The following is a 24,086-nucleotide window of genomic DNA, read 5'->3' on the forward strand; positions in this document are numbered from 1 at the left end:
GGAGGCTGATCCTGCAAACTCTTTCTAGCATGAGTACTTCTGATATAAAGTTTTCTTCCCCATTTTTGAAAAGGTTACTCTTTGCAGGAACTGATCCTTGTGTTGCATGTGGCAGTTTAGAAACTGGACTGTGAAAATATGTCTTCTTCTGAACGTGGAATGATAATGTGGATGGTTGTTAACAACGCAATTCCTCCAGCAAACAGGAATGGTTACTGCATACGGAATCAGTTTTACCTTCATTACTTTTCAAGAGGTTCCTTAAATATATAACCTATCTGCTGTAAAGCAAGTAGGAATCAGAATGTGAAAAAACGAAGGTTTCTCATATCAATTGTCTTTTTTTTTTCCTTTTTTTTTTTTTTTTTTTGCTTCCCCCCTGGCAGTTGTTCCTGTTTTCAAGTGTTTGTTTCTACTTTAATGAGGATATCAACTTTCATCCAGTGAGATGTGTGGGTCACTTTGTTAGTGCACTTGCACACACCAAGGCAATACACCAGCTGGAAATTTTGACTTTTAGCTGAATTATTTTTTCCCCAGCAAATGGCTTTCCTTTTGACATATTTTAATGTACTTGCACACTGAGAAGAAGAGTGGGTGAACAGAAAACAGACTCTTTTATTAACCCAGCAGTCACCTTTGAGATTCATACATGTCCACTTTTTTCTTGCCTTTGTATCTAATCCCAAGAGACTGGTACCTGGCTTCCCTTGGAATAACAAAGTCAGTCACAAACCTCCAAACATGATTGTTAACTGAATGCCAACTGTTTCTTCTCATCTTTTTTTTCCCCCTTTACAGTAATATGTCAGGGATTGTGTCCTTTTGGGTGCCCTATAACCATAACACTAATCTGATTTTATATTTAAGGGTTTTTTTCTATATTTTTTTTTTTCAGTAGTAGAGGTACACTGTGCAAGAAATTAAATTGCTGCTTCTATTTTGTGTGTGTGTTTTATAGTGCTTTTTTCAGCTCTGCTAATAGTGGAGAGGGAAGAAATAAAGCAATGCTGCAGGCACTGACTGGACTACAATTTCAGCTCAGAGGAAAGCTACAGGGTCAACAGTGGACAGACAAGCACCCTCAAGAAGAAGCCCATGAGCATTATTCACAGTGTCATATGCCTGTTTCACAGTATCCTGGGTTCAATGGATTTTTTTCGGTGGGAACACACTTTTCATCAGACAAAGCTCCAGCAATCACAGAGGTACCTACATTACTAACAGATATTTACAGAGCAAATTGCTGAATGCTATGTTATCTGTAGAAAGCTATTCTTAATTGTGATGTAATCACTCATTTTGAAGTGTGCTAAATGAAATCCAGGAGGGAGGTGAAGGGTGGATCTGTTGGAATTAACGTGTTCTAAAAAGCATGTAGGGCTCAAGGAAGCAAATGATAGGTTATTAACAAACTAGGTCTTGTCCCTCTGCTGGCTCAAAACATGCTCCTTGAAGCTGTAACCTTAGGATCAACTCTTTAATGATCTAGGGCTGATAACTTATACCCCATCTTCTCTTTGGATAATGAAATACCTCTGGAGTTTTCTTTCCACATCACACCATATTTTCCAGCAGCAGACAGGCTGAGGTCCAGCTGAGAGGGAACAGGAATAGGTCCTAGCTGTTCCGTGTTTGCTCCCTCACACCATAGCAGAGCTGGCAACTTCTCATGACCTGGGGACCAAGAATGCTGTCTCCTGGTAAATCTGTATCTGGAAGATATGTTTTGGCATCAGTCCTTTGGCAATTTTTCATACATTACGGTTGACATCCCTGGACTTTGATCTGGTCTCCCAGCTCTGAGCATGAGCAATGAGGAATAAGTTTGGTACAGTGGTGACATCAGGGGTAATATTGCACAGGCTGCCCACTCCTTTATCTCATCAGGGGCTGTGCAGGGGTGCAAAGCTACCGCACCTCAGACACATCATCTCTTGCAAGCTGTGTGTATCAAACAGATGCTTAAAAAATATCCCAGGATTGATCAGGTGATGCCACCATATTTCTCTCTGTTCACATGGGAGTTAACTGTGCTATTTCAGATACCACATGGTGGCAGCTGTTGATAAAGGCTGATATAAGTTTGTTTTTAATTTTTAAAGCTGAGGAATGGTTAATTGCAGTGAGTAGAAGAGCCAGGTAGCCATTTCAGAGATGTTATATCAGGAATGTTCTGATAGCTTGATATCTGATGCACCAATTCTTTCTTTCTTATTTAGCAATGGGAAGGAAAATAAAAAGATAAGTAGAGATTCAGCTACTATCCAAACTCTGAATCCAGCAATGAATATTTTAAACCTTTCCTTAAATGCTAATAAACTTTCCATCCAGTTCTTGCCACTCTCTTTCTCTTCTGGGCTTCCTCCACTCTCCTACTCCTCCAGTATTCCTCACTGTAGCCTGGGGAAAAGTTTAAGAAAAATAATAAAGTTTTTATTTATTCCTTACAGCTTTTCTGCCCCTGTGGGCATATTTCTGCCTGTCTGGCTAATGTGCTGTAATGAATCTGCTCTCTGCCATACACATATCTATCATCCTATCAATCAGTGAGAGGAAATGCTGAGTATGGTGATGCTAACAAGCACTCAGAGGGGTCAGTATACCAATGCACTACAGTGGCATACTACTTTCCCTACAGGCTGCTTTAATTGGGGGGACATATATGAGGCGGCGTGTGTCTGGCACCATGTCTTTTTGCCTGTCTCTTCACTTTGGCAAACTGACCTTATGTGCTTCGACTTTCAGGGCAATGATAGCCCTCTTCTGGCTGGAGGGCAAATCCCTCTCAAATGCTTTGGAATCTCTGGGTTAACTGGGGCAGGTGAAGCTTCTAGAGTAGCCTAGCAGAAGTTATCAGGTGAACAAAGCTGGCTGAAGAGCCTGTAGCACTTTTTTGCAGGTTGGAAATCACAATGGAAAGAGAAGTAGGGAGAAAAAGTAAGAAGAGAAACTGAGGAAAAGCAAATCAGGGAGGCGGGGACGGGGGCAGGAGGGGATAGGAGAGGAAAGTGGGGAGGGAAACAGGAGATAAGGACACTGGAAGGTCTGAGGAAAAATGTCAAGAAATCAACAAAGAAAAAAAATGATAAAAAGATGTGGAATGTAATATATTACTGGAGAGAAATTCTAGAAGTACAAAAATATCAGAAGTAGAATAAAAATCAGAGAAACCCAAAAATATTCCTGTACAGAAGTCAGAGTTGACAGGAAACAACATCTCCAAAAGTTCTTAAAGAAGATCGGGTCACCAGAGGAATTTTTCAAAGGTAGGCTTCAGGTTTTAGACAAGAAATCATGCCCAATCCATAATTAAATAGAAGTGTTTTAAGTTATATTCCTATAGACAGATTGACTTCTAGACATGATTTCTTTTCACCCATTTGTGAGCTGCCAGCATACCATTAAGGACTGCCTGTCATTGCTCTGTAGCAAGACTTATGATTGAGTAAATTTTCTACTGGAGGCTTCACAGCAAAGCCAATCTGTCCTTTTTTTTTTGGCTGTCTGGAAGGTGAAAAGGGATTTGTTGGGAAGAACAGAGGAATTATAAATCTCTAAGGGGTTATAAAGTCTAAGGTTGGAAGCTGAGGTTAATAGCGTGTAAGGACAGAACATTATACCTTTCTGAAAGTCTCACATTTCCTTTGCATGCACAGAAGTTCTGGTGGTGATAGGTGTATGTTTGCATGGCAGTCAAATGATAAAAAATCTTAACAAGGTTTTTCATTGCCCAAAGCAAGCATTAATGAGGAATCCATCTTGAGTGAAGATTTGCTGCAAACCACCAGTGAGAACAGTCAAGGATTTGGAAAGGTAGCAAGAAAGGGTTAGTTTTTAGAAAAACAGTAGCAAAAGCCTAAGAAAGAGAATTTCAAGTCTGAGGTCTGATGCTGAGGCCTCTTTTTGTGACACAAAACCTGAATCAAGATTAATTTCTGTATTCATCAAGAATAGCCACCTATACTCTCCAGGAAGACAAGTTAACCTGTGGAAGTACCAGAAGCAGTAAAAGAGCTGCCAGAATTCTCTTGTAGCACTTGTAAGCTCTATAAACTAATAAACTTTGACTCCAGCTGACATCAAGATTGCAGATTTGGAAAGAAAATGCAGAGGAAAGTAGGATGCTATTTGTGACTCACATAGGTGAAGGACAATGTATCATGAGAAATGTCCTTCAGTCAGTGGGCAAAGGCCAGGTTACTATGTTTTTACATCTTGCTGCTTTTTTCTCAGGAGTGTTGAAGTATCTTAAAGCTCAGCTTGAATAATGACTAGAAATACAAATATTAGTTTTGATGGAAGCTTTAGTGTCTTCAACTCTTCAAGCCATCAAAGCAAGCAAATTATTTAACGTTTTAATTGTCTTATCTTGTTACTTTAGTGCATACATTTGAATGGACCTTTAATTAATATGTCTATTCCTCCTCAAGCCTCTCCCTTCTTCATGGCCTGCACCTTTATGGTGAGTGACCAACTGTGTTTACAAGTTCAGGATTATGCATGTCCTTTGTAAAGACCATAGATGACTTTCAGGTAAAAAATTCCAATATTGCATTTATAATAATTATAATTGTTAAAACTAGAAATAATCATTAACATACCAACATCCAAAACAAGAGATATTCCTGGTGAGAAGGTGTTATGACTGGAAGAACTCTGGTATTATGGCAGTATTTTTAAAGGGTTAATAAATTCATCATAATTAGCAGAAGAATGGCTGATACAGGATTTGCTGAATCATAGAATGGGTTAGATTGGAAGGAAGATTAAAGATCACCTACTCCAACCTGGCAGGGACACCTGCCCAACCATGGCAGGGACACCTCTCAACTAGACTTGGCTGCTCAAGGCTTCATCCAGCCTGGCCTTGAACACCCCCAGGCATGAAGAATTAAAGAAAGGTAATGTAGCTTACAGAAAATTGATTTTGTCAAACTAACTTTGTATCTGTTTTGATACAATTTCAAGTTTGGATGATAGAGATAAGATTGTTAGTATAGTCAGTCTTCATCAAGGTGTTTGATTAGTACTCATGGAATATTAGATTTTCATGCAATAATTGGATTAGTAAATTAGATTACTGACAGATGTGAAAATCTGTAGCCCTTTGGAGTAGCATAGAAATAATCTATTGGCTCACTGGTACGTAAAAATATGTGTGATTTCTTTGCTGAAGGAGTGGAATGGTGTGGAAAAAATGTTACTGGTATAGAATAGCATGAGCTTTTTGAACTGTCAAACTGTGTTCACAGCTAATGAGAAGTACAAAAACTGCATCTCCAGAAAATTAAAAGCTCTACCAGTCCCTGGATAAGAATCTTTTTACCTGATCTCAGGTACCTACAAGGTAGATATTTGATAAATACTTTCCTATAACTCCCAGTGAGGTCAGTGTGATGCTTGTCTGCATATACTGGAAAAAGCTCTGCATAAGGATTTGCTTGTTAACCAGTTTTAAATAACCTGCACCATGATCTTCTGTATGAGTGGCTAGGGAGAATAATACTATTGCAGTGACCTCAGACACTGAGGAAGCTTGGAGGTGAGCTTCTCACAAAGACATCTGTAAGTGGCTAAATTTCTTTTTTTAAATAGTTGCTAAGGCTTAATTTTGATACTTACTCTTCTGGAACATTTCTGCAGGAAAATTTCATGTTTAAAAGCAGAACAGGTCAAGTCCAGGCCTTGCTAGGAGGAAAGTCCTGGCTGTTTAATAGATTTCTGACATTCACAAATAAGAGTCCTCTGCTGCTTGCCTTATATTTCCCGTGTAGGGAGTCTCATTTACTCAGTGTCTGCTACACTAACATCTTTCTAGTCCCTTTTCTGATGTCATCTGATGTTTGCAACAACTCCCACATTTCAAACAACAGTGCTTCCTAAAGCAAATTTAGGTTTTGGAGACAGTATGAAAAGGAGGACAGAATGGTAGTGTCTTGCTACTCCCACAAAAATAAATCATTTGAAAGCATAAAGATGCAGTATATATCCAAGTAAATCCTTTTCACATCCAGGTATATATCTCATCTGCCTCTGCAGTCTCTGTAACATCATCTTAGGGCTTTGTTCCAAGCCACAAGTCTTGAGTAAATGACATATTAGCAGAACACAGGAACACAATACTTAAGCTAGAATGGATCAGCTGCCCATATAGCTCAATCTGTTTCAGAATGCCTTCTTTGGGATCTCCTCTACCTCTAAAACAAGTGTCTAAGACTGAACTAGATGCCTTTGTGATGTTTTGTAGGCAGAAGGGCAAGCAGACTCTTCTAAGATTCAATTTGTTTGGCTTATCTTAGGTGATTACTTTGAGGTAAGATGGATCACATCCTCTAAGTGCTTTTTTTCTCCCTGTTGGATGTAAAAAAAAAGTCTAAATAATAACTTTGGATGTACGCATCTTTGTTTTCTCTCACACACAGTCAAATGGATTCCACCTCTATGTCTTTTGCTTCAGAGAAAGCATGGAAGTTCCAAAACTTCTTGATTCCACTTTAAAGTTAGCTGATGAGCTAATGCTTGGTGGTTAATTTTAATTTTATCTCAAACTACCACAAGTACAGTAATGGAGGTTATTATACTTTTTAAGTCTTCCTGAACTGTTTCCTGAAGCAGTTTCTTGCAGCAAAGATGTCTTTGTGTTTGCTGACTTCACACAGATTTTTTCATGGCAGTCAGTTGAAATACATTACTTTTCAGTTCTATAGACTATAATATTATTTTTAATGTGTTGTTTACATTTGTTGACATTGATAAATTCCTTATAATTTGTATTGTTATTTATATCATGAGAAAGAGTGAAAAGAGAAGAGGAAATGTGGAAATGAGGTGAAGGGATTCAAAAGTAAGAGGGAAAAGGGAAATGGGAAGGTGAGCAAAATGCATCTTGGAAGATCTGGAAAGAGGAGGAGCAGAATGGAGACCAAAAGATATGGGTGAGAAATAAATAGAGAGATCTGTGTAGGATCCTCAGGCTCACTCATTATTTTGTAGACTTTTATAATATATCTTCTTTTCCTATCCTTTTTAAACTTCACAGACTTCATCTTTTTAACCTTACAGTGTGTAAAGTCTGCAGTCTCCATTCTTCCTCCCATATACCTCATCATTTTTTGTCATTTTTTTAGACCTTTTTATTTTTGCTATGTCTATTCTTGCACATAGCCCTTCACATCTGAGCACAGCTGTTGACCTACTTCTGTGTGATAATTCCTGTAGCATGGAAATCACTGATGTCACTGCTACTGAAAGAGTAAGTTCAGCAGGTCCATCACCTTCATAAGTTGAAGAAAGCATTAATGCTGGATCAAAATTTGAGGTTTTGACTCAAAATTGGAATCACAGGTAACAATTCTCTAGATGACTTGAAGCTGTCTACTGTTAGGATGGCTCAGTGTAAAGTGTTTTGTGATTCTTTGCATGAAGACAGCTCTAAAAAGAAAAATAGTCGTACTTTAATCGCAGGATCTCTGGATTTCTTCTCGTGCATTCTCAGCTCAGAACCCAGAGAAACAGTGAACCATCTGTCCACACTTGTACATTTAAGTATGCCCAGAATGTGACCAAGCAGTCACCTTTGACAACTCTTAGAAGATTTCCTGGCATGGATTTGGCCTATGACAACTAGTGCTCTCCCTCAGCGAGGCTTAGAAATTACAAGTCCTGGGACAGTTCATAACCAACATTTCATAAATAGTTGTGTTCTTCTAGTTACAAAGAATTGACTGTCAAAAATATGGGCTCTTCCCTGTCTTCTGGGCTCAGTGCCCAATGCCATTCCCAGGCATATCAATTTTATGAATAAAATTGTCACTTGAAAAGGCCCTGTAAAAAAATGCCTTTTGACAGCCATGTACTGTTAAGCGTATGGGTGGTATAAAGAGGAAGAAAACCCATTTACAAGAAGGGATAAGCAATTGTAATTAATTTATTTTCCTGTGGGGAATATTAAGAGGTCTCAGCTGAAATTTACAATGCTTTTGCAACTGTAAAGTAGAGAGCAATAGTGCAAACACTTCTGGTCTTACATTGAGGTTGTGCAGACTTTTCCAGTATTAATGAAATGAGGCTCGGTTTCTTGTCTCGTGCAAGAGAGAAAATGGATCAGCTCCACAGACTTGCAAAGTAGATCAGCATTTTGTGAAATACTGGCCCAGCATTAAAAGCCTAACAGGACTCCCAGCTTCCTGTTGCCTTTATTGGAAAGGTAGGAACCACGATGGAAGTTAGTAGTCCGATATAAGCCTGTTCTTGACTTGACAGTCATGCTATTCCTGAACTGACAAATGGCAGCCAAGCAAGAAGTAGTCAAGCTGAAGGGTCACTAGGGAAAAAAGTGCTTTGAAATAGCAGTGCTAGACAAGGGCTATAGTAATTGAATTTTGAAGAGATCTGACTGTTGAGGTATTAAGTATTATACATTGCACTAGTAATTACATAACAGAAGATATTAGTGATTCTTATGCAAGTGTTTGTTAAACCTGTAATTCAGATTTAATGAATAACCAATGGCTTTTGTTATAAGAAGAAAACTCACACTTCATTTCTGAGATTAATCTTATTTAAAGCAAAAATTCTCTCTCTGACTAGCTGGTGGCATTCAGCCTAAATTAGCATCTGCTGAAGTGAGCAGTTGAGCTTCATCTGACATTTATTAGGACAAATACATAAAGGCTGTGCTGTGGCAATACCATTTAATTGTCAGGGCAATTAGTTGCCACTTTGGGCATCAGAATTGTCACTGAGTTTAAAAAAAAAAAAAGGCAAACAGTTAAAAGAAGAATCTGTTGGGCTTTAAGAACCCAGCGGAAATGTTTGCCTTTTTAACTGGAAATCGTGTCTGAATTTTATATTGCTCATAAAACTAAGAATCTGATTGCACAGTCTGCACCCAGGCATAACAGGGAAAAAGTAATCATTTTAACAGTGGTTGGTCTACTTCTTGTGACTTCAAACCAATCTGACTTTTTACAAAAAAAATATGTAAATCACTGGATGCTAGGGGCAAAGTCCCTGTAGTGTTTATGGTACCTCAATCTCCCTAGAAAAAACAGGATTATTTGTTTTCTTTTCAAATATATTAATATATTAAAAACAACCCCCCCTCGTGTCCTCATACATTATTCTGTGAGCCTTAGTTCATTTGCTCTGCAGTTTGTATAGACCTCCTTAAGCAAGTCGGATGTGCAAGTTGTCCAATAGCTTGACTTTTATTCTTATTATAAGAGCTTTTTTATTCTGAAAAATATTCATATATTATTCCAGTATACAAGTAAACTTGCCATTGCATGACAGACTCCTCTTTGACTTCCCCCATTTATTGCTTTCTATGTTCTCAAGTGTCTTCTAAAAAAGCTTTGCAACCAATGCTGCCTATCTGCCATGTAAAATTAACATAGCAGAGCCAGAAAAAATCTGGCATAGAAATGGGAGGCCATTTAGCTCCAGGCTCTGATCACAAGTGTAGTCTTTGGAAGCCTATATTCTGGCAGCTCGTACAATGGCTGGCCTTTGGATTAATATAGGAATGCAAAGCTACAAGTCCCTTAATCTTCATAAAGAATGACAACCATCTCTAAACGGCTGGAGTCTCTTTGTTGGATATTCATCCCCTCCTTCTCTTCTCCTCACCAAAGTGGGATTTGTCCATTCCACATCTGTCCAGATCAATTTCTGCAGCCTGTCTTTTTCATATATTGGTTGCTACTGTAGCTTGGCAGATCAGAGAAGGTAATTAGGTGATTCTTTGATTTGTGAAAGGGTAGTTTTAAAACAAACTCTAGAAAAAAGATAGTGAGATTTTTATGTTAGATATACCAGAGACCTCTGGGCTATGCTGTGTGACCCAGTTGTGTAGAAATAGAATTTTGCTGTCTCAGGTGATATTTATAAGCCCTGAAATTGTCATAATGCATCCCATACATTCATTCAAAACTATTATCAACTATCACCAGAAGTTCATTATGATTTTACCATGAGGCAGATGACCCTGTTTAACGATCCTGCCTAATTAAATGGCCTTTCTACTTTATGAGCAGCACCAGACATGGTTAGGTTATAATCATGTGAGCTTCTGTATGTTATTTTCTGAGAAAATATATGTGGTATCTATGGAGGCCAGCACTTCAAAACTTGGGAAAATAGTACTTTTTCAGATGCAGTACATTAAAAATATCTGCTACAAAAAATGAGACAGAATACTTGTCATTTGTAGATCAATTGATTTCAGGTTAACTTCTTTTCTTGGAGTAAGAGGAAAAGAGATTGAAATGAATAAAAAGTCTAGATAACCTCTACAGGTAGTTGAAATCAAACTGAAATATGATTGAAATAGCATCATGGTGTCATAATTAATTTATGATTGCCTGCAGTCCAGCAAATCAACAGAGGCTGAAGACAATTTGATTCAAGAGGTCACACACTTTTTCTTATTTTGAAGATCTGGAGTGGAACAGATTATTTTCTTGGTTCTCTGGAGTGATGCAATTGGTAGCTCATATGAGTTGATGCATCTCTCTGTATCTCCATCATGGTGTTTCTGCTCAGTTCTTTGCCAACCCTGTTTCTTCTAAACCCTTGTTGATCTCTGGCATGTGATCTTGACTACATCGTCTTTCCTCATACTGACTACTGTTATACCCACTCCAATAAAATATTGTTATTAGTGAATTTAAACACAAAGCAGACTGTAACAATTTTCCTTGGTAATCAGCTTTATCCAAGACAGCAATATTCTTTTATTTTGTGGTGTTGTTATTTGTCACAGCATTAGTGATTGCTTATTTCTAAAATCTATCTCTGATGTTTATTTCCAAATCTCTTTAGCATCTCCTTGAACTATTTTGAAAAAGTGAATTTGGTAATTCCCTGGCATTTCCCTGAAGTTCATTTTTCCAGATATGAAGCATGTGGTTATCATCAGCATAAACCTCTGCCAAATCTTGGGCTTCATTTCTACTCTATTTGGAAGGAAATAAAAATAAAAGCTAAGTGTGTCACCTCCATCTGTCTGGACTTGCAGCTGCTTCTGGATCTCCTTAGCTGTGCTTCAAATGTCCTGCTCTTTGAGGTTTTGGTGAGTAATACATGATGTAAATCTTTGATACTTGCCTCTGAGAAAGGGATACAAACAGCTCATTATAACTGAGGTCAAGCAATTTTTGATTTGATGGGGAACTTTAGGACATTCCAATTTATCTCAGAAGTCAAATGTACTCTCTAAAACAGAAAGTATCTTCAGTTTGGGGTGTTGTATCATACACTGTAAAGGAAGATACTCAAAATGCAGTAAAAATGAAGTGATTCATTGACCATCAGATGCATATGTAAAATAAATCAAAACCAACTCAGCATGAAGAAAGTAACAGAAGAATTCTCGTCCACAAATTCAGTTGCCTGCTGTTCACATCTGTGGCAAAGAAACAGCTTTGGTCTTCATGACACTTTTCACCTATAAACAGACATGCTTTCTCAGTAGACAACTGTTTAAATGCAATAATTTGCATCTGTGGGTTTGCTGAAATTTCACAAAGCTGGTAATGTAGAAAGGTATAAAAGACATAAATGGATTTAGTGCTCTTCAAAGGAGAATACCTGTTGTGAATAGTAGCAACTTACTGTTTAGTGTCCATAAACCTAAAGGAAGCAGAAGTATCACTATTCAACAGCCATGACAGCTTTCATAGCCACTTTACCTGCAGAGGTTGTCAAGAAAGAAAAAACCCACACAAAATAACCCCCACACCTCTAGCATTCCACATTCCACTTATTCACCCAGGGCCGCATATTTATTTTGAGATTAATTTGTACACGTAGTGTACATTTGCCAAGTGTTTTGGTTTTGTGTGGATTTTTTTTTCCCCCCCTAGTTAAATCTTCAGTTCCAAAGCTATGTTTTAATCCTATTACTGCTAATTGAGTGAAGTCTGAAGTCTTTTTGAGTTAGGTGAAGTTCAAATTGTAATTGGTATAAAAGAAAGGCACAATGCAAGAACTGAATATTAATATTTAACTCTTGCCATTTTATTATTTCCACTTGAAAATCACAGCAGTGTTAAGAGACCTTTTTATGAGTTCATGGGGGTAGTGAATTGGAGGCTATGGGATAGGACTTTTCATTCATGCAGCAAGATTATAAAACATTGCTTTGTAAGAAGTGTAAACGAAATATTATAGTGGTGCCCAGTATTACTGGTTATAGCTACTGGTCTCTCAGTATTCCTGCTATGAAATTTTGCCTGTAGGTTAAGTAGCTTCACTGTGAAATTTTGCTGAAGGCTAATACAGCATACGACATGCTAACCGAGGAGCTATTTTGTTGCAAATCTTCCATTTAGCCTTTTGCAGATAGCTGGAAATTGTGGCAGTTTTGGATGATGTTTTGGATTTGAGGACTTTTTAAATGACTGTGATTTTAAAGCAGAAATTCTCGGAAGATATGAATGCAATGGTGGATTAATTGCTTATGACTGACAATAAAGACAAAGACCACACAGGACAAAGACCACCCCTTTGATTTCAGATCCCCAGACAAGTACATTTGCTTTCCTAAAATAAGGTGGTCAAAGACACAAATGGTTAACTTATTCAAAGATCAAAGAAATGAAAATTGGCCATTGACTTGGTGGCTTTTTTTATTAGGAATTACAAGCTTTGGCTTTAATCAAACCCATGGTGTATGTTCACCATTATACTCTTGGGACTGCTATAATCAATGATTTGAGATCAAACTGGATAGAGACCACAACAGAGGAATGATTCCAGTAGCATAGTCAGAGCAATTATATGTCTCATAACTGTACTTTGATGAAATATCATGGATACCAGAAAAAAGATCACAAGATGACTGAGAAGAATCAAAATTCTGGAAGTAATGTTGGAAGTCAGAGTAAACAAGTAAAGTGATTAAAACATAGAAAGGAAGCAGAGAAATGAAAAATTAGATCATAGAGAAAAACATGGAAATTGGCTGAATAAAAATGATGCAGTGAGGAATATTGTGTATCCACCATTCACTTTACAGATGTGATAATAATTGCTTATTTTTTCTACTGAAATTGTTGTCCACCACATGAAAATTGCAGATAGTCTAAACAAGTCATTTTATAAATAGCAATGGTAGCAAAGCTGGGTTCAGATTGAGATATTTGACTCTAAATACTTGCTCTGTGCACTGTGATCTCAGGTCAACGTACAGATAATGAAAGCTTTGCTACTTACATTCCAATTTTCCCACTCATATTTTATATTAATTTGCTACAGTGCTTTTTTGCATTTTTTTTTTTGCATTGAAAGGCTTTGAAAGGTTGGACCAAAACTGTGGACCATGCAGGTCTAATAGCTTTGTGAAATGCATTATTATGACTATAGTGATAAATAATTCCTTAGGCAGAATAGATCTCAATTGTTAACTAAAGCAAATGAGAAGGTTAGGGGTTGGTTTGTTTATTTTATTTTTATTTTTTTTTGGACAAGAGATTATGAAACTAACACTGGATTGGGACCAAGTGATAAATATAAGCTTGTAGCTTTCATTACTGCTGTTATGAATCATGGACATATTTCTAAAGAACAGACTACATTTTCTTTATATCTAAACCATAAATAATTGACCTGTGTCTTGGCTTTTTAATATCACAGGAGACAGATTACAGTTACAGGCCAAAGGATGTGAATAATTAAAAATAAGTTGCATTAAGTCTTGAGATAAGCTATTGTATGTAACACACAGAGAATGAAAAAAAAATTAATGTTGCTACAACCACCTTCAACTGACTTAGTGAGAATTTTTCCTTGGAAAATTCAGTGGAACTCAACACAAATAAGCAATGTGCTACTTTGTGCTACTGAAAATGTGGATTTTGTAGCTTAAATGACAATATTAATAGTAGAAAAGATATTTCATACAGAATTTTTCAAGTATCATCCAATTCATTCAAAGTCCAAACTTAGTCCTATCTATAGATTTTTCCTTTACAATAGAATAGAATAGAATAGAATAGAATAGAATAGAATAGAATAGAATAGAATAGAATAGAATTAACCAGGTTGGAAAAGACCTTTGAGATCATCAAGTCCAACCTATCACCCAACACTGTCGTATCAACTAAACCATGGCACCAAGTGCCTCATCCAGTCTCCTCCTAAAAATCTCCAGTGCTGGTGACTCCACCACCTCCCTGGGCAGCCCGTTCCAGTGGCCAATAACTCTTTCTTTCCAGCCTAAATCTGCCTTTTCCTCATCTTTTGTTACAATATTCCCCTCTGTGTCCACCAAGGAGTGGATTTTTTGTTGTCCTTCACCGAAGTGGCCAGTCTAAGATCTAAATGACTGTTGCCTCTCTAATTTTTTTCCTACATGACCTAGCAACATCCTTAAATATTTCATGGGTAACCTCACCTTTCTTCCAAAGAGAATGCACCCTCTTTTTTCCCTTAATTTGCTCAGAAGTTCATTGCCCAACCAGGCTGCCCAACTGCCCCGGCGGCTCATCTTCCAGCACATTGGCACAGCCTGTTCCTGCACCTTCAAGAATTCTTTCTTGAAGTAGGTCCAGCCCTTCTGGATCCCTTTGTTTTTAAGGGCTGTTTCCCAAGGTCTTTCTGAGTTAGTTCCTTGAGTAACCTGAAGTCTGCTCTCTGGAAGTCCAGAGTGGAGGTTTTCTTGATGCCCCTCTTAGCTTGACTGCATGTTGAAAACTCAATTATTTCATGATTGCTGGACTCCAGACAGCCTCCAACCACCACATCTCCCACCAGCCCTTCTCTATTGGTAAAACGAAGGTCGAGCAAGGCTCATGCAGCAGCTGGAATAAGAAGCTATCTTCCATACACTCTAAGAACCTTCTTGACTGCCTTCTCTCTGCTGTGTTAAGTTCCCAGCAGATATCAGGCAGGTTAAAGTCACCCATAAGAACAAGGTCTGGCAATCTTGAGACAGCCTCTAGCTGCCTATAAAATAATTCATCAACCTCATGATGATCTCAAAGGTCTCTTCCAACCTGGTCTGGTCTATCCTATCCTATCCTATCCTGGGTGGTCTATAACAGACTCCAAACAGGATGTCAGCCCCATTGGCCTTCCCTCTAATTCTCACCCACAGGCACTCAACTTCATACCTTCATATCTTTGAGGGTTGGGGCTTTTTGTCTCCAGCATCCTTTTCTATCTATTTATGTTAAGCTGTTTTCTGACCCCCACTGACACTTTGACAACGTCATAAAAATGTCAAGGTTCCACCCTTCACAGTCTCACTGTAAGGAAGGAAGGTGTCACATTTTACAGGTGAAGATTTAAGATGTAGAGACAAAATTTCAGCTCCTTATAGTACAGGACTTCGGTTGCACAAATACCTAAATCGATCCAGCATTTAGTCATGCAAATAATGTGTGTCTATTTAAAGTTAGTTGCCCAGATCACTCTCTGTGCTGAATGGTAAGAGATAGACATGAGAGAATGGTAAGGTACTTCCAGAGGAATAAAATCAAAGGAAAAAAATAAAAATCCTGCCTTTATATAAAGTTCCTCAGAGGTATCTGAAAATGATTCATGTTCTGGATGTCCTTTCTCTTCCTATTGTCCAAAGGACAGTTTTTCTTAGCTTAGAGTAGAAAACTATTCCTTAGAGATGAACGCCACTTGTGTTTAATGCTCAAAATTATCCAGGGACCCATGTTCAGGGAGAAAATTGCACCAGACTTTTTAAAGTCTTTGTGTAGCAAGTAACCACTGAGCCATTTTCACAATCCAGAAGATCTTTCTCAGGAGACAGTCCACTTCTCTTACCTCCAAGTGAAGGATGAAGTCTTTTCTACCCTTTAAGTCAGTAATATGTACTTCATTCCTTCACAGCAGGATCATCATCTATTACCATAAATACTGTTCCACAAGTGACTGTGGGAAAGTAAAGCACATATTTTAGTCTAGTGATACAGACAACTTTACAACCTGCCTGACAATGCTCATCTTCTGTCCTTCTGCTCCTCTGGTGCTAACTATGGGCAGAAGTAGAACAAGATTAACTGCTATATGTGATGTCTTCCAATATCTAACACAAACTATTTAGTGTTAAATGCCGTACATTAATTATCTGGAGTACTCATGATGTAAAGAAAGTTTACCAAAGTAGTTCTGCAACTTCCCTGCAGGCTGGATAAGGAGTACCAGAAGCATTTGGGACTAATTCCAAAGCCACTGAAAACAATTTGACTTTGTTTAGTTTTACTTCCAGACTACAAAAGCAGCATATTTACGGTTAGAAGAAGAACAGTTTTGCATTTGTAAAGGAAAATATCTCTGAAAACATTTTGAAAGTATTTCAGACAGTGATATTTCCAAGAGACTTGGTCTGATCAGGCACTTTGCTGATTTGTATTTAAATCTTTATTAAAAACCCATGCTTTAGAAGGTATTACTTTGGATCATCAGTAATAAAACTTAAGGGTGATCTAGGTGTTTAAAGCCCTGTATCTCTGTAAATAAAAGGGGGGAAAAACCCAAACAAATCCACCGAACTTTCTACACTCCTATTTGACATCTTTAGACCAAATCCATGTGTACAGGCCTATTTAAGCACACTTTCTACCAAAAGAAGTGCTTGTGGCATTTCAGAACCATGTCCCTCAGCTCTGTGCTGCAGTTAATGGGCCGCTCTTCTGATTACAGCAGTGTTGCTTGTAACAATGTGATGATCCTCTGCAGATAGAAACCTTTTTCTCTGCTTTATGTCCATTGATTCAAAAAACAATACTAAAGCACTTCTCCATGGAGCATGGATTTGGAAGAAATGAAGCCTAAATGGGCTTTATTCTCAAAAATTACAAAAGAATATAAAGAGAATGTACTAGAACGGGTAGGGTCTTGCCAGTAACTTTTTATCATTATTTGGTATACCCTAATATATAGATATACATCACCCCCTCCATGCATACATATATATCTGCTTAAAATATCTTCTATATTTTTATGTGGATGTGTGAATATGAATATAAAAAATCAAAAGCTGCAAGGAGTGGTCCATTATCATTCCATTGTATGAGACACTGTGTTCCTAAGAGCAGTCAATTAAGGCCCCCAAATGTCTGCTACCTAGGAATCTAATCTCTGGCTATTCCTAATGGATCAACAAGAGTTTCATTACAGAAAGGATTCCTTCACACATAGCAACTGGTAGACAAACAAACCAGTGACATATAACTGCTGTTAAGGTTGTTGTGATACAGTATTTACTACATTCTCATTTTTATTTGGAAAACACAAAAGCTAGTGGCTAAAATTGACTGACTGCTTGTCATTGCAGAAGGCAGGCTATCATAATGAAACTTCTAGATTGGATGCTTAGGTACCTTAAACTGAGTTTCTCAAATATGCCTACATGGCTTAGAAATGCAGTCTCCCTGATTTCAATTGAGTGCCAAATTATGCACCAAACAGGTGAATACACAATTTTCTTAATTCAACAGCACTACCTAAATCTCTCTTATATATCAGCAACATTCATGTATTTAACCTGAACTACACTACCAATTATTTTTTTTCTACACTGAATTCTTTCACAGTTGGAAGATTAAAGTGGATTTTCTTTATAGTTCTATGATGTTCCTCTAAATATAAGCATATTATTAGTCTCTAATGCAGTTTCCTTGCTGCCATTGTTGGCTGTATGCAGCCATTCGGTTCACTGGCTTTCTTTGCAGCCCTTAAGTTCATTGTGCATGTTAGTTCTTTCAGAAAGTATTTCTGAAATACCCACTGAAAAGGGAATTTGCTTAAGTATTAGATGTTAAAAGTGTTAAAATGTCTTGAAGACTTCAGCAAAAATAGCATATGTCTTTAACACATTGTGTTTCAGTAAACATGACCGTAATTTCAGTTATTAGATATTAGTCAGCAACTAGATTATACAAGACACTGATGGTATATTTGAACAAAAACGAATGCTTCAGAAACTTAATAGAAAGATTTAAAGTTCCGTTCACCATCTTGAAATTCCAGTTCAGTGTAGCTTGATTAGTATCTGATTTTCAACTTTGGGTATTTGTTTATTTTTTTAAATTTTATTTCTCTAGTATATTTAATATCAATGTTTTACTGCATCAAATTTTTTCGCCCATATCTGCCCTTGAAAAACTTTCTCTATCTTTCCTGACTGCTATTTTCTACTTGTTAAAAATGTTGATGCTATCTTCTCAGTCATGTCTGTTTTAACCTTTCAATTGATGTGAACATTAGAGAGTTGTTCCACAATAATTTCCACATCAGAAGACAGTGGAATGGTTTTTCCAAATAATAATAGTTTCATAAACAGTATTATTACTTCTCTACTGCCTGACCTTCATATCATTGTGGATATTGTGGTCTTGTATCTTTTCTAGAATTCAAAGATGTCATGGGAACTTTCTAACTCTCTGAAATCAGCTGAGAGTCAGTCCCCTAAAATTTCTAAAAAATCAGATTCTATAAATATATTTAGTTTTTGGTTTTATAAGGAAACTCCAGGAAACTACAATGAAACTCCAATTTTTCTTCTGTTGTCTCTCACAGAGATAAAGTCTGTGTTGCTTCTTCAAGTTGTGTTGTGTTAATTAAATGAGAAAATTTTGAATATGCTTTAGAGGGAAGTAGTGTTCCAGGAGGCTAATTTTCAAAGTGGCATCCATCACTTTCCCAAGGCAGCGATATTTGATAATTTCAAACATGACCTCCTAAAGAAATGTGGCGCTTTTTAAAGTAGTTGCCATCTGTTTGCTCATGATTGACCTTTCTTTTTTTCTGTCTCAGTAGTTCTTGAACCTAAAGGCCAGTTTCAACAGGTGTCATAGAAATTCACAAGTTGATAAGGAAAAAAACATAAATTATACCACAGGGACTCCTCAGAGTCATGAGCAAAGGCAGATGGTGTATGTGGGCTCTTTGGCTTATGTGAGGCACCGGCTCAGGAGCCCATGTGTTGCAGGCCCCCTTTCCAGGCAGCAGATAACATCAACCCTTGGAAGGTGTGGTGTAGTGACCATGAAAAATAATCCAAAATAGAGTAACTGGGAGCCCTGGGCAAGAAAGCTTTAAGGGAAATATGACAGAAACCCAAAGGAAACAGCTCTGTATCCGTTTCACTATTCATGCACCAGCTTGTTAATAGGCAACATTTAAATTGTATTGTATATATGCAACATTGTAATGACAGGTGGAACAACTGCTAGATTTCATTGTCATATTTCTTCAGTTTGCAAGCATTTTGAGGCTGATTGCCCATGTCTATATATTCTTTTTTTTTTATTGCAGGTTGTTAAGGTAGTGTAACAAATCAATGCTTCTGACCGTCATTTTCAATTTTGATCTGGGTTGTCTATTTAGTTGCTGTGCTTACAATGTTCTACATGTGAAAATAAAAAAGTAATTTTAAAAAAAGGAGGCAAATTTCCTAAACAACAGCAATAATTTAAAAGCAAAATGGTAGGAGTTTGCCACTGTTTAAATAAAATATACTTGTTATTAGCTAAGAGAGATCATCTAAAACTTAGATGCATGTGCCAGGGAAAAAAGCTCAGTTTCTGAATCACGTCACTGAAAGAAGAAAAAGACAGATGCATTAATGTGACTAGTTCCTGAGCCATCCAGTAATTTTTTTGCATTTAGCAAACAGGTAACTTTGGACTGAAGCATTTTAAATTAATTGAAGAAGAAGGTTGATATAATCCTTGATGTATCTTATTTGTTGTGTTACTGAGAGAGATTTAATTTGCTACCACTTCGGAATATTGTGTGGTTTTAGCCTAATGATGCACAGTTCATACAAGGTTCAGATACTCAGTCTTATGTAAATCAGCATAATATAATTAACAGGCAGTTAATAGTATGCTTAAGAATAACTTGGACTTTTTATCTGAGCAATTTTGTTGCTGTTTGTGCTTTTTTTCCCCCCCCAAGTTCACATCAATTGCTCTTGTAGGCAATTGACTCCTTCTTCTATTCTCTGCTGTATCCCTTACCTACAGCAAGTTTAGCTTATGGCATGGTTCTTGGAGGCCCTTGATTAAAGTGTTCTAATTTAAGAGTTAACTATTAATTTGTGAGACATAACAAGACTGTCCATATATGAGTTTCTGTTCTTACTGATTATGCAAGAAACAAATAATTTCTGTTACATACTCTGTGTGTGTGTATTGTAGAGAAAGGAGTCTAGGATATTTTCAACTTAGCTACCACACATGAGATGGAACTTCTGAAAGACCTCTGCACTGGGCTGCTCCTGTGGAAGTTGTAAGGAATTGTTATTGACCTCAGCAACAGAGCACTTTGAGAAGCCTCAGCCGTGACTGAAAGAGCTTGCAGTCAGAAGTTATTGGATAATTCTGATTTCTTCAACCAGATCAGTGCCCCAGTGTGCAAATCATTATACAGACATAGTGAATCACTTCCTTAAGGGCCTTGCAGCTAAAAAGGACTTTATTGACAGAAAGCACATCTTAGACTTCCAAAGTCTCAATGTCAAATTCAGCAGTACAGAAAAAAAGTGGAGGGGATAGCAGTAATCATTCAATACAGACGCCTAAGTTGCATGTTTCTTTAAGTGCTATTGTCAATCTCTTACTTTACAACATTAAAAAGAGCTGGAGCTACATACAAAATAAAGAACTGTTCTTTAAAATAAGAGCTGTCCTCAGCTTTGGGTCTCACTTCAATGAGTGAGGCTAGGGATTCTGGGAAGTCCTGAAATACTTGTGTAACCATGAAATCTTCCTTAAAAACTAGGACTCTGAGCAAAATATTTTCTGTTGGATCCTGCAGTGTAAAAAAAGGTAATATTTAGAAATTTACAAAATGGATGTATAGAAGTGATGCACAGAGTCTGAAAATTCTCTTCAGTCTTGTCTCAGAGTGGGTTATTTCGTTCCTGTTTTAAATGCTGTGAAGTGGTGTAGGATAGTGGGGCATCAGCCTGTGTGGTCAGATAGCCTTGCAACTGAGGGTTGTGCTTTAATTCAGTAGCAATTGCTTTAATTTAATAGCAATATGAGTAGTCGTGCCAGCTGTGTTTTTCAGGTGAGAGACAAGATACTAGTGGGAGAAAGCAGTCACATGCTAAATGATAGTCTTCTGTGTGCAGTTCTTTGAAGGACCAAAGCTCCTCTTAGCCTCTTCTACCTGGTGAAGGTGTTCTCAGCACAGCTACTGTGTAATATATTCTGCATTACTGCGGGATTCAAAAGCTGGAGGCTAGATTTTCCAAGACCAATTTTGGTAGTTTTTTGTCATTAATCTCTGTCTCTTTTAAGGAATAATTTTTGGGGAATATTTTAATCCGCACTCAAGGTGCTCTTCTGCTTCTCCTATTTTCATAAACTATCTTCATTTTCAAATGTCCAAAAATTTACTGTTCTTTGAAGTGAAATGACTTGATATCTGGTTTACCTGAATTGCATATTAATGTGACAGAAATCTTATATTTGGTCTACTTAATGAAGACAGAGTCAAGTCATGGAGTGTGAACAATATATATTTTATGCATGTACAAATAAATTACTTCACAGCACACCTGCTCTTTAGTTTTGATGCTATCATAGCTTATGAAACCAAGTTTGAAATTGAACACTTAATAAGTATGAATTCATGGCTGATGAGGTTTGCCAGATTAGGCCAGTCAACAGGTCAGACTGAGAAGTGAGCTCAGAGACAGTATTTTGGTTAGACTAACAGAAATATTTTGTACACCATTCACCTGAAGATGGAGCTTGAGTGGTTCTGAATCTATAGGCAAAGTATATCTCCTTTCACAGAACTGTAATTAATAACTCTCTATCTGGACTTTGTATACAGAAAGCAGCACCATTGCAAGCTTATTTAGATTCTTGTGGCAGAAGAATGAAATCTATAAACAAACTTTCTTTCTTTAATCTTCCTCAACTACTATATGCTCCTGGGTGTTTTACAGATTCTTATATAAGACTCCTGTAATTATTGAGCTATTCTTTTGACCTAGTTGCTTGAAGGATATTGGATTTCTGTTATCTGCAAATGGAGATTAGCATTCACCTGGAGTGCTAAAACACTGCTAAATTTTAAGAACAGATTTATTACAAAATCTTCCCCCCCCCCCCCCAATCTTGGCTGTCAGTATTCATATTTAACTCATTGGAATAGCTGTTCAGTGTAATTTGAGGATGATATTCCTTGGGTAAAATTTACTAAACACTCTAATGTCTGCAGTCTAATGTCATAAACTAATTGGTATCACTGAAAAAAGACAATAATTACATAGTTGGATAATTAATTAGGTACTTACATTATGACTGTATTATGACAAAATAATTAGAATGTTATCTGTGCCTTTTTTTTTTTTTCTGCTTATTTCATCAACTGCTTTCTTAAAGGACCTCTTTCCTATCCATACTGAATCTCAGAGTACTCTCTGAGGACCCAGTTTTACCTCTTTTCTTTAGCTTCCATCTTTTCAGGTAGAGTCATTGATTTCACAGTTCCCAGCCACACAGCAGTGACTGTGAGGACCTAAAAATGCTGACATTGCCTGCAGTGGAACTACTTAAAAGTAAGCCATATCTAATTGTGATAGGTTTGGTACTAACTGTAACCTTTCTGATTTGTGCCCCTAAAATACTGTCTCAAATCCCCAGTTATCTAGGGTTGTAAGAGCTGGAGTGTGTTTATCTGTGGCAGCAGGGTAAACTCCATGGGACTAGTGGTGATGCCCATTAAACAGATGTCTTTTTTTCTCATTTTGGGTGAAAATGAAGAGGGTGCTAAATGCGTTTTCTGGATTTGGAAGCCCATGAACAGTAACTCACAGAACAAAAAATTGTTTTGTGGTTTGTTTTTTTGGTGTTTTTTTTTCTCTTGTATTCTTCTTATTACCATTTATTCCTTCTTTTGCCATGAAATTTTGGACATGGAAAAATCCCAGCACTACTATCAAAAAAGAAATGTGATATTTTCCTTTTGTTAACTACAAAATTATTGCTAGAAATTGTCTCTTAAGATATAAAGCAATATCTACCTCTCAATACAACAAAGATCCTTTCTGAAGGAAATGAAGAGTGGGGAGGGGCAGAGAGAGAAAAAATGAAATATGGTAAAATAACTCTAATTTCTATATATAGAATAAAAGTACTAGACACTATGCTTGTAAATAGAGAGATAAGCATGTGGGGAGAAAATTGGTGTTGCTAAGGCCAGTGACCTCCACAAAGAACGAAGAAGACAATTGTAAAACATTATCTATCCAGTTCACAAATCTTCTTCAGCCTCTGTTGTACAAGCCTGAGTGAAAACATTGTAGGCAAAGCTTTAAAAGAACCTGGAGGACTGTACAAAAATGCCAAGAATTGGATTAATTGGCATAATACAAGGTGGCTGGGCACAGTTGGGGAAAGTGTCAGTGTAGGGAGAATCCCCACCAAGTAAGACTGTCTGTGCAATTAGCTATCTGAACTCTAACCCTTCTAGAATAATTAATGAATAACAGAGGGGATCAAGACAAAGACACAAAGTGATTTGGTGGGTGCTAGCAAGTAATACATCAAAGAATGCTGGTAATTGGCCCTGTGGCTTTCATTCTTTGCCCTATTTCTTTCAATTCATTGACTCAAAATAATGGGTTCAGGTTCATTATCAACAGGTTTTAGCTGCAAGAGCACAACACTTCAACAAAGCTATGATTGTAGCAGCGCTGGTGGCTAAGTAAAAAGTTGTAGACTGTAGCACACTTCCTTGAAAGGGAAAGTAGCAGCCTAGTCATAGGCTTTGTCTTACATGAAACAGTTTGTATTCACGAATTTGCTCAGAGTTTTCTAAGACTTGGTGTTCACTGAGGTTACAATGCTGGAATACAGTTGGTATGGGCAGGTATGTATAACTCCAAACCCTATTATAGCAGCATCTTCTATATTCTGTTCCTTCAGCTGTAAGAAATTAAATAGAATTCTTGACATCATGTGTCACATGTACATGCCTTTATTTGCATACTAATGGAGACAGTTTAGAGGCATTTATCCCCCTATTTTGGTGGCATTGCAGTAAAATTACTTATTTTTAAGCTGGAAAAATATCTTCCTTATCTGCAAAATTTTACT

The 24,086-nt window shown here is 37.3% G+C and overlaps 1 protein-coding gene across 1 annotated transcript in view; it reads left to right on the plus strand.

Moving 5' to 3' along the window:
- Window positions 1-1,007: 1,007 nt before the first annotated feature.
- TFEC (transcription factor EC) overlaps window positions 1,008-24,086 on the plus strand; it is a 94,877-nt gene continuing 71,798 nt past the window's right edge. The window contains exon 1 of the mRNA XM_054178355.1: window positions 1,008-1,208. Coding sequence (XP_054034330.1) covers window positions 1,008-1,208 — 201 coding nt within the window. The remainder of the gene's footprint in view (window positions 1,209-24,086) is intronic.

Source organism: Dryobates pubescens, chromosome Z (genome assembly GCF_014839835.1).
Source record: "Dryobates pubescens isolate bDryPub1 chromosome Z, bDryPub1.pri, whole genome shotgun sequence".
NCBI lineage: Eukaryota > Metazoa > Chordata > Aves > Piciformes > Picidae > Dryobates > Dryobates pubescens.